Genomic DNA, 11539 nt, shown 5'->3' with positions numbered 1-11539 from the left:
AATTCCAACTGGACTTCACACCCAGATAGCGCCACCTCACTCAATTTCGTGTTCACGAACATACTGGCCCCTTCAGAAACACTGTTTCTGACAGCATCCATCGCGTAGAAATCACTGTAGAACTGTGGTTTTTCCTCGGAGCGTGTAGATGTTGTTTGTTTACTTTCTGCCGTCGTCTCGAATCGTAGTCCGTGTTTCGCGAAAAAATTTTGTTCTGAAGTGCCTGCAAAATTAAAACCCGGTAGCACCGTTTTAAAGAAATCATATGCTTTGGACAGGAACTCACCTAGTCCAAATTTAATGGTGCCTTGTATCGTGTGGGAAAGTGCCAAGTCTAGGAAAAGTGATGCGGTACTGGAGCGATTGGTGTTGGTCCTTTCAGTGAAACAAATTAGGATTAGTGATGCAACCACACTGCGCCTCCCATAGTGTAAAGTGCAGTTAGTAGTGATCAGAGCAGTTGGTGCAGTGGAACTTCGCTTTCGTTGTTGTGAATTGTTCTGGTGCTGATGTGTCTGCAAATATAGATCCGGTAGCGCTTTTCGGTGAACATAAAAAGGTTGGACAGGTACTCACCTGGTCCAAACTAAAATGTGCCTTGAAAAGTACATTTCAGCTGGAACTGGAACCCAAATTTAGCATTTCTTCCAAATTATGTTTGCTGTTGGTTGCTCAGCGCCGGCGGTGATAGTTGATTCCTCCGGTGGTGGTGCAATCGGCAACAAACAAATTTTCGCCACCGGTCGAGTGCAGGATCCTTTGGGAGTTTGTAGAGTAACCACTCTGGTGATTCCGTCTTCGCCGGGATGAATCTTACTGATTCTTGCGGTTGGCCAGCGAATGGGTGGAGTGCCTTCTTCTTTGAGTAGGACCAGCTGATTCTCCTTTATCGTTACAGGTGAGTTGATCCATTTTGACCTTGGTGATAAAGTTGTTAAATATTCCAGGTGCCAGCGTCGCCAAACATCCTGGAATAGTTTCTGCGTCTGTTGCCACTTCTTCAGGGAATGTATCTGCACTTCGGAAAGATCGTCGTCTGGTACAGCTTTCAAGGAGGTGCCGACTAGGAAGTGTCCAGGCGTAAGAGGCTCGTAGTCGGTCGGATCGTCACTCAATGCAACGAGTGGGCGGGAATTTAGGCAGCTTTCTATTTGACACAGGAGAGTGTGCATATCGTCGTAGGCCAGCGGACGATCACGGACAACTCGGATAAAGTGCTTTTGAGCGGAATTAATAGCGGATTCCCACAATCCACCGAAATGGGATGCTCTTGGCGGATTGAAGTGCCAACGTATGTTGCAATCCGAACATTCGATTCCCAGCTTTTTGGTGTGCTCTGGATTGCGGAGGAGTCGGAGAAGCTCGTTTTTAGCGCCAAGAAAATTTCGGCCATTATCGCTATGGATGTCGGACGGTGGGCCACGACGAGCGACAAAGCGTCGCAAAGCCTGAATAAATTTGGCTGTGGTTAGATCGAAAACCAATTCGATGTGCACAGCCTTGGTGCTGAAGCAAATGAACACCGCTACGAATGCTTTAATTGGAGCGGATCTGCGATGCGGCGGTTTCAGCAGAATAGGACCCCAATAATCAACTCCCGTAACAGTAAAAGGACGGGTGGCGACAATGCGTTCCTTCGGGAGCTCTGCCATAAATTGTTCCACCAATTTAGGGCGAGCTCGGACGCAAATTATGCAGCGGTGGACGATGGATTTGGCCAAATTTCTGGCCCCTATGATCCAGTACCTTAACCGGAGTAATCCCATGAGTAGTTGTGGAGCGGCATGTAAATGTCTTTCATGGTAACACTCAACCAGTAGCGAAGAGAAACGATGATGGTACGGAAGTAAGATTTGATGCTTGGTATCATAGTTCAGCGGCGATCGATCGATTCTTCCTCCTACCCGCATTACCTGTTCCGAATCCAAGAAAGGAGTGAACCAACGAAGTCTTGATTTAGCGGGCGCTGGCTTGGACGCTCGAAGTGCTGCAACATAGTCAGGAAATTCCTGAGCTTGCACCCAACGGATAAGAACTGTTTCGGCCTTCCGGAGTTCTGTGGTCGATAGAAAAGCATGGAACCTTCGATTCGGCTCCTTTGTTCGAGCGTTGTGACAAAATCGTATGCAAAATGCTGTCACGCGTAGCATTGTTTGGAATTTCGAGAACCGTTCAATGTAGGAATCCAGGAATGTTGTTGTGGTGGTGGTCATAAGACCGGCGGGTTTAGCTGCTCGAAACTCCAGTTGAGTTTCAAACGAAGATGATGGTGATGTTTGCTCCACAAATTGATCTGAGCGCAGCCAATCAGGTCCTTGCCACCAGAGTCTGCAGGAAACCAATGTTTTTGCGTCGATGCCTCTCGAGAGATGGTCGGCCGGATTTTGCTGACCAGCTACGTGACTCCATGTGGTACCGTCCGTCGCAAGTTGGATCTTGGAGACCCGGTTAGCGACAAATGTTGTCCAAACTGATGGACTCGCTTTAAGCCAAGCAAGCACCGTTGTTGAATCGACCCAGAAAAACGTTTGAAATTTCCGACCGAAGGCTGAGGAGATTTTTTGGTATAGCTGGGCGGCTTCGAGTGCTCCGCAAAGTTCAAGCCGAGGAATGCTGCGCCTTTTCAGTGGAGCCACCTTCGATTTGGCAGTAACCAGACCGACTGAAACAGCACCAGAGGGGTCCGTTGATCGAAAATATGCACAAGCCCCATAGGCCTGTTCTGAAGCGTCAGAGAACAGATGCAGTTGGATTGAATCGAAATGTGGCAGCACGACACAGCGAGGAATTCGAAGCTGCTCTAGAAGTGGCAGCTGCGAGTAGTAGTCTTGCCAGTATGTAGTAAGAGAAGGTGGCAATGGTTGATCCCATCCCCACGCCTTGCCGTCGTCGGATTTGAGACTCCATAGAGTCTGCATAAACACCTTTGCTGTGACGATGACTGGTCCAACCAAGCCTAAAGGATCGAAGAGCTGCGCGATCTGAGAAAGAGCCAATCTCTTGCTGATTTGAGTGGATTGGGATTGTTTGGGTAGATTGATGTGGAAGCGAAAGTGGTCTGATGCTGGCTCCCAGTGCAATCCCAAGGTCTTGATGCACTGATCAGTAGCAAGTTCTACTGAAGACTGCAGCGCCCGTCTTTCGGAGGGGATGCCATCCAAAACAGCTTCCACATTCGACGCGAATTTGCGGAACTCAAAACCTCCACGCCTGCACATCTGATCGAGTTGATTCCGCACTTCTATCAGCTCTTCAGGATTCTTGCCGCTGGTCACCAAGTCGTCGACGTAGACATCTCTTTTAAGAACTGCTGCGCCCACTGGAAAATCAGCCATTTCATCGTCTGCCAGTTGTTGTAGCGTCCTAGTAGCTAGAAAAGGTGCGCTAGCTGTACCGTACGTCACAGTTCTTAACTCAAAAGTACTGATGGGTTCGTCGGGTGAGTTCCGCCAGAGGATTCGTTGAAGGGGCGTATCACGCTCGTCTACCAGGATCTGCCGATACATCTGTTTGATGTCGGCAATGAGCAAAATGGCGTTGATTCGGGTTCGCAAGATAATGGCACGAAGATCGTCTTGGATGACTGCGCCGACCATGAGTACGTCGTTCAACGATTTCCCAGTCGCCGATTTGCAGGAGGCGTCAAAGACTACTCGCACTTTGGTTGTAGAACTTTCTTCTCGAATGACTGCGTGATGGGGGAGGTAGTACTGCGGGATGGAGTGAGTAGTGTAGTCTACTGGGTGCATGTGACCGAGGGCGGCGTATTGTGTCATGAAATCCTGATACTCAGCTCGTAGATCCTTGTCTCGTTTCAAGCGGGATTCTATCATGTGGAATCGATGTAGAGCAATGTTACGATTGTCGCCAATGCTGGATACGGATTCTTTGAGGGGCAGTCGCACTACGTATCGACCTTCTGGATTACGTCGGACGGTTCGAACAAAGTGTTGCTCGCAAGCTGCTTCTTCCACTGACACACAAGGGGCTGAATCTTCTTCTTCGATGGTCCAGAATCGCTGCATGAGCTGATAAACCTCTGCTACGGTTGCAAGGTTGGATACCACAGGGCTGACCGCGTTGAAGTTTGTAACCTTTCCCGAAACTACCCATCCAAGAGCGGAGTTGACAAGAACAGGCAGTGAATTACCAAGAGAGATTCTTCCTGAAGGCTTGAACAAGTCGAAAAAGATTTCTGCACCTAGGACGACGTCGATTGGATTGGCTTGGTAGAAATTAGGGTCAGCTAGCTTTATTTCATGCGGTAGATTCCATTGCGAGATGTCTAGTGAGGCAGATGGCAAATTTAGGGTGAGTTTAGGCAACACTAACAGCTCTACGATGGTCGAGAAGGTGGTGACACGTGAAAGTATGGTGGTGCGAAGTTTGCATCTAGCGTGGGTGGATGACTGGCCGATCCCAGAAATGGCTAAATTCACCTTGGTTCGACGAGACTTTAGTCGCTGAGACAACGCTTCGGTAATGAAGCTGCATTCACTACCCGAATCGAGAAGCGCTCGTGCTAGATGAGTGGTACCTTGATCATCGATGAGCTGGATCACGGCTGTTGCAAGGAGCACCCTTTTGGGGTGGCCCTTCTTGAGGGGAGTTCCGACTGCTGCTGATAACGATGAACATTCTCCGACGACAGGATTGGGATCTCTAGGAACAGTCACCTCAGCTCTCGGTTTGTTGACTTCGGCCTGAGCAGTGTCCTGACTGCACAGTTGGCTATGATGGCGACCTCGACATTTACGGCAGGAACTTTTCGATTGGCAGGTTCTTGATTGATGACCCTTTCGCAAACAATTCCGACAGAGTTGTTGACGTCGTACGAGCTTGTCTTTGTCTTCGATGGTCATCTTGGAGAATGTAGGGCATTGGTATAAGGGGTGATGTTCCGAGCAGGCATAGCATTGACGGGACGAGAACTGAGTAGCACCATTGCTGATGATAGTTGATCGAGGGCCAGGTTTCTTTGAAGCCGGAATGGATGAAGTGTCTAGGTGCACGTTGCCTACGCTTTGAAGAACGGTGACTCGTCGTTGGAGAAAACTAACTAGATCTGGGAAGGTGATGGCTTCATGGTTCGTTGAAAATTCCTCCCAATCTCTCCGTGTTGTTGGATCGAGGCGAATACTTAACATGCGAATCAACAGAACGTCCCAAAACTCCGTTTTTTCCCCCAACTGCTTCAGAATGCGAACATTGGCCTCGAATCTCTCAACCAGTGAATGTAGATCGGATGCGGACTCTTTCCTCAACGGCACAAATTCGAAAAGAGAATCGACGTACGCTTGTTTCAGGCGTGACGGATTTTGAAAATGGTCTATCAATAAATTCCAGGCAACAGGGTAATTGTTGGCGCTTATAGTAATTGTCTGAATTAGTTTCAGTGCATCTCCAGTTAACGACGATCGTAAATAATAGAATTTTTGAATATTTGATAATTCACTGGAGGAATGCACTAACGAGATGAAAAGATCGTGGAAATTTAACCAATTTTCTAGCGTGCCATTAAACACTGGGAGCTTCACATCAGGCAGGCGAATCTGAGAAGAAGTAGGGAAGTGTGCACTTGACTGAGACGATTGAGAGCACGGTGACGTTGAATTTTTATTGACGGATAGAAGGAAGCCTTTAACACGGTAATATTCCGTCTCAAATTGTGCCCGTTGTTTTAATTGCAGCTCGATGACAGTCGGATCCTCTATATCGGCCGCCTCTAGTTCGGCCTGGGTTTTACCGAAGTCCGCCCAAAGGACTCCGAGGTTCTCCAGCCGGACGGGAACCTCCATCGACTGGGTGTCTTCTTGATAATGGTCGACAAACACCCTTATGAGGTTGAAGGATGTCTCGATGCTGCGTAGTCGAAGTTTAAGCGACTTGATTCGGCGCTCTGATGCCATCGTGCGCGGAAATCTGGAAAAGTTTTCCCAGCGGAGCACAAAACGTCACACTATAAAGTTATTGGAAATATAATTACCTTGCAAAGGCAATTTCTATGCCTTGTAAAGTTTTATTTTCAGGAACAAGTTGTAGCAGGATAACCTCAATTCGACGACGTGATGAAAAGCAGGACTTCTTGCGATATCGATAAGGTTCCGGACGCTCGGAGTTCGACGGGCATCCGGTTCGAAGGACCATATAGTTAAGTACCTTTACTTTTTTCAGCACTTCGGAATGATTAAGATTCGTCTCCAGAATTTACAGGATCCAGGATTCCAGTAAGAATTTCAACAGGTAAGTCTTCAGGTAGGTATTCCAACAGGTTTATTGTTCCGGTAAGTAATTTCGACGATCACAGGTAAGTTCACTTAAATTTATTCACTGCATACTATTTCACTTATTCCTTAGCTAACAAACATTTATTTTAATCCTACTATTTACAATCTTAACTAAAACTTTACATTAATTTTGCTCTCAATCCTTTCTATTTACACACGTTGTTGTTTATCTTTCGACTGCCAGCACGAGAAAAAGCTATCACGTTTTTTCGGAAGGGCCTTTTATAAAAGCCCTGGCGGAAACTGCTCTTCGTATTTTTATCACTGTCTTAGTCCCTTTTAGTAACTGCTACCGCAAACTTTGACAGCAGGCCTTATCGGCCAAACTTCAAATTCCAACTGGACTTCACACCCAGATAGCGCCACCTCACTCAATTTCGTGTTCACGAACAGTCAAGACTTCAGCTCAATTTGAGTAAAAAAACCATTTGCTGCCAATTTTAGTATTTACAGTAGCATGGACTCAAACTATTTGCAATGCATTTAGTCTGTGCTCAAACCATGGTCGGTTTGACAGTTTATTCTCGTGTTTTCATTCGGTCAGTCGTGCGGGTCGTGCACGGTTTGTTTGTCTTTTTACCGCAAAATAATACCGGAATTAAATATTTTGCTGATTTTGCTCGGTAAGTCTTTTTTAACTAATTGAAATACCTATTTAACTTGGAACGAAACATTTTATTTTAGCCAAAAAAGAATACAGTTGTCCTTTCTTCCGGAAACACACTCCCAGATGAAGGGCTATACAACGGCAGCCGGCAGCCAGCATTTTTTTTGTTCTGGGAATTAACATATTTTGATGTCAATCTTCCCTACGGATCAAGCAGCCAGCAGCCTACAAGTGGAAATTTGAGGCTAGAGGTACCGGATCTCTCGCCCTTGAGATTCAGGCTCCGATGGCAAATACTACCGTTGTTTTCGCAGCCAACAATAGATGGAAGAATCTCAAAAGAACGGTTACAACAAGAAGAAAATCGTCGCTGTCCTGGTTCTGGCAATAATAAAAGCAGCATTCTCGATAAGCACAGAATTAGAAACATGGCGGCCGAAATTAATAAAGGATGGAACCGTAACGCCTGGACATACTTTGGAAAACAACGGTTCAGCGACGACGGTTTGTTTGGCTTCCGGTAAGAGTCAAAAATCCTGGACTCCATTGACACGATCTGTTGCTTACGCCTATGATCAATGTCTGCCCCAAGACTAAGGGAGCTGGTCCGGTTAGCGCTGTGGTAAAGTGGTAAGCTTGAAAATTTTGACTTAATTAAAAAAAATTCTACAATAAATGTTGACAACATTTTAGTATGAGCAAGCCGGCTAGAAGAAGCATGACGTCAATCTCTTCGAGCTGAAAGACGCTTTTGTCGCACAAGTTTTGGCCGTTAACAAGGGTATGGAATTTACGTGAAGGTTAACTTTCGAAGCCCGAAGTATTGTTAGCAGCTGATATAACGACCATCAAATCTACCGCGAATGGAATTGCATACGGCAGTAAAACTATATCCAATAGTCCAGTAAGGATAAACGATCCATTACCAATCGCCTTCCAGCCTTAATTTGCACATTCCTTTGTTAGGAAACGGTTTTGAATGAGCTCCAGCTGATTGATGTGAGTTTTTGAATTCGTAGAAGCACCTGCAACGGTTCAGGTGTAAATATTGGTTTTAAGTATACCAGTTTTAGCACAATTTAAAATTTTAGAATCGGCTAAAACACCCACTCCCCACCGGTGTAGGAGCAAATTTAAAACGGAAACACTTCCATTGCAGACACTCAATAATTGAGAAGAAAAAACCCATTTTATTGGAAAAATTGCATAAGTTTTGAGTTTCACGGTTGATTGTCTTAAAATTAATTCTACGAATATTCTTTTCGACAGAATAATTATTTCAACTATTCTATCAGGATTTCACTAATTTAAAATGACTACACAACGAGGAAAAAAGGTCAATTGAAACAATTCTTCAATTAATTCAATCAAATTGCTTTGAATCAATGGAATAAAGTTTTGTTAAAATGAAATGAAAAAGCAATTTTTTTTTCAAGTTATTGCTGACATTGATAAAGGAAACGAGAAATGTTTATCCCAAAGTCAAAGGAAATTTCCCTTTGATTTGTCGACATTTTTGTTTGACAAAAACTTGCTTCACTATTTGTAAATTTATGTATGGATACAGAAAAATAAATAAATAAAAATATTGACGAAAACTCCGAGCAATCCATATGAAACTAAAAATCTCTCAATATCTCAAATAAAACAAAAATTATAGAACAAACAATAAACATTTATTTTACCTCATCGAAAAAGTATTAACATTTTCTTTTCGTTTATTTTTTTCAAATTTTAGAACGCTGACTGGATTCACTAATTCGTTGAGCCCAAATGAAAAGCTTTTTATTTAATGATATTAAATCGAGAATAATGTGCCATCTATTATTTCTACTTGATATGGTTTTTATTAACATCTATTCTCAATTTATGTTACGTATAGGGTGGTTGAAGCGAAAAAAAATTCAAATAATATCTCAAAAAGAAATTATTATCACACCCAATGTTACCCAAACATGTGTGAAAGAAATCATTGTTGGCCAAAATTTTCTCACCGTGAACTAAATCGGTCTGTCGTATATTTTGAAATCCTGTTCCAAATTTGCATGAATTTGGAACAAAGGCGTATAACTGTTGGGAATTTTGAAATCGATAACTGTGCTAAAACAGCAATTTACAACACCGGTGCCAGCCGAAATGTTTTAGCGTGGTCGAAAACCGTGTTTTGCATCTACCGTTGGGACAGCCCTAAACCGTTTAAAGAAATTTCATTCTAACAATGTTTAATTTTCATAACAGTATCGGCGAGGACGGAAAATTGAAAGCCGAACAAAATTGCTCACCCAGTATAAGATACGGCAAATTGTATGAGTTGTCTTAACCAACCTACTAAGGTAGTCTCACCCGCATAAATCACTATCATACAGTGACTATTTCCATTATCATCTTCCCAAGCCACCCAAAAGATTACATTAATAGTTTTGGATTATTGAAGTACGATAAAACTAATCATTTTTCCACGAAATGGAATCGTTTGGACTCACTCAACGATACATCGAACGGGTCGTTAAGTAGAGTAACCATTCAATTTTTTTGCCTTTTTCACTCGTTCCCAAACGTATTACATGATAACACGTATCGTTACTTTATGATCCATCCACCAAATGAGGACAATTCAACTTATCGTCAGTTAACAATGAAACCATTGTAACTTGTAGGTACATTGGGTATTAAATTTCTTAATTAAATTTTGTTTTTCATAAATAATGAGAAAAGATTCTTGTAACTCATTTATTTTATTTCAAAATGCTTTCTTACAAATAATCATTTTCTTTTTCACACAATAATCAAACCCGCACAGATATCGAATAAGCACCTTCCGAATGTTGCAAGAAGAATCTTCAGAACCTTCGTTATAGAACCTTCCGCCGCTACCTCCCGGTTGTTTCAAAAGCTTTCCATATGGTGCAGACCTATTTTTTTTTCAATTCCATGGAGTAACCGACCGGCAGTTCCATCCTGAGGTTGCCGAAAAATTTCTTACTTGAGGCTTCCCGGCAGATCGCAATTCTTGCCGGTTCTGTTTCGGAATCTGTAAAGCACATCGAAAGAAATTAGTTAAAATTTCTTGCTATAAAGATGCGTTCACTTACCATTGCCGCCTGCATGTTGCTCAACCTCGAAAGCTTCCGCCGAACTCGAAAGTTACTGATTTTTAAGCCGAAATTGTTTTATTCTGCCGTTGATTGGGTGGAAAAAAAACTAATTTCGGCCGCGTGTCTTGAAGTGACAGCAGAAAAGTTGACGGTGTGTTGCAAAAATAATCAATATGTTTTCTAGATCATTTATCGTATCTTCCAAAAATATTTCTTTATCTTTTTATCGCGTTGCAAAAAAACACCATTTAAGCTCAATACCATTAATCAAATCTTTCAGAAATAATATTTTGTAATTGTAGCAAGAGCACATTTATCAAAGGCACAATCCGAATCAATACGATTAATGTTATCAGAAATGAATTACTCTGAAGATTCAGCGTATAATATTTTACTATGCGGGCAACTATTTAACCCTTTCTCAAATTTAAAATATGAGTTTTCTGACACTTTATTTTTTATTTTTGTAGAACTTGTGTCTAGTTCCTTTAATTGTATAAGAAATCTGCGGAGAGATGCGAACAAAAATAAAAAAGAAGATAAAAAAAAATCAAGTCTCACTCACTTTTTAATATTTGAAAATGAAAACCCTTCCATTAAAAATATAACGTAATTTTGGATTTTGCTCAAATTCTAGCAAATGTAAGAAAAATAAATTTTGCTTTTTTTTTTTTTTTTTTTTTAATATGTCTTTATTAGTCTTTTAATCATTACATTTAAGTTACATTATTAAAGTTAAATTAAAGTGTTCAGATCAATTATGATCAGTTCAACTCTTTGATACAGTTAATTTTAAACATTGTTTATTTGATTTAAATTTGCTTTAGCAATAAATAATTTGATTTAAAGGAGAATATCCTGTTAAGCAAAAAAAAAAAAAAAAGATGTATAAACTTAATCCTAAATCCTATAAACTAACTTAATTGTAAAGAGAACGAATCTCTGCGATGGAAGACTGCATCGATTTGCCTCTGAAGTTGGAGATGATTTTGTTGGCCATCTCTTCGATCGATTCTATGCCTGCAATCCGATGAAGATCTTCGGTGCTGTGCCAAGGTGGAAGCCGCAAAATCATTTTCAGAACCTTGTTCTGAATCCTCTGGATGGCTTTCTTCCTCGTCGCGCAGCAGCTAGACCAAATCGGAACTGCATACATTATCGCTGGTCGAAAGACCTGTTTGTAGATTAACATCTTGTTTCGCAGACACAACCTGGATTTCCTGTTGATGAGAGAATAAAGAGATTTAGTGTATTTATTGCATTTAGATTGAATATCTTCAATGTGATTTTTAAAAGTAAGATTCCGATCAAGTGTGAGTCCCAAGTACTTCACGTGATCAGACCATTCTAAAGAAACCCCATTAAAAGTTATGGAATGATTTTCATTAGGTTTTAAAAAATTTGCTCTTGGCTTATGGGGAAATAAAATAAGTTGAGTTTTGGAAGCGTTAGGAGAAATTTTCCACATTTTCAAGTAATTCAAAAAGGAATTTAAATTTTGTTGCAATCTACTGCGTACCACCCGTAAATTTCGACCTTTGGCTGAAAGC

At 42.1% G+C, this 11539-nt stretch overlaps 1 protein-coding gene across 1 annotated transcript; it reads right to left on the bottom strand.

Moving 5' to 3' along the window:
- Nucleotides 1-635: 635 nt before the first annotated feature.
- LOC129760610 (uncharacterized) lies at nt 636-5909 on the bottom strand. Its single transcript, XM_055758271.1, has one exon. It carries the CDS (start codon nt 5907-5909, stop codon nt 636-638), a length of 5274 nt encoding a protein of 1757 aa, XP_055614246.1.
- Nucleotides 5910-11539: the final 5630 nt, after the last annotated feature.

This window comes from Uranotaenia lowii, chromosome 1 (genome assembly GCF_029784155.1).
Source record: "Uranotaenia lowii strain MFRU-FL chromosome 1, ASM2978415v1, whole genome shotgun sequence".
In the NCBI taxonomy this organism is placed as follows: Eukaryota; Metazoa; Arthropoda; class Insecta; order Diptera; family Culicidae; genus Uranotaenia; species Uranotaenia lowii.
Note: the sequence above shows the minus strand (reverse complement) of the source record. Positions and strands in the feature narration are given on the sequence as shown.

Coding starts and splice junctions, on each gene's coding strand:
- LOC129760610 (XM_055758271.1), bottom strand. CDS start 5,909: ATGGCATCAGAGCGCCGAATCAAGTCGCTTAAACTTCGACTACGCAGC.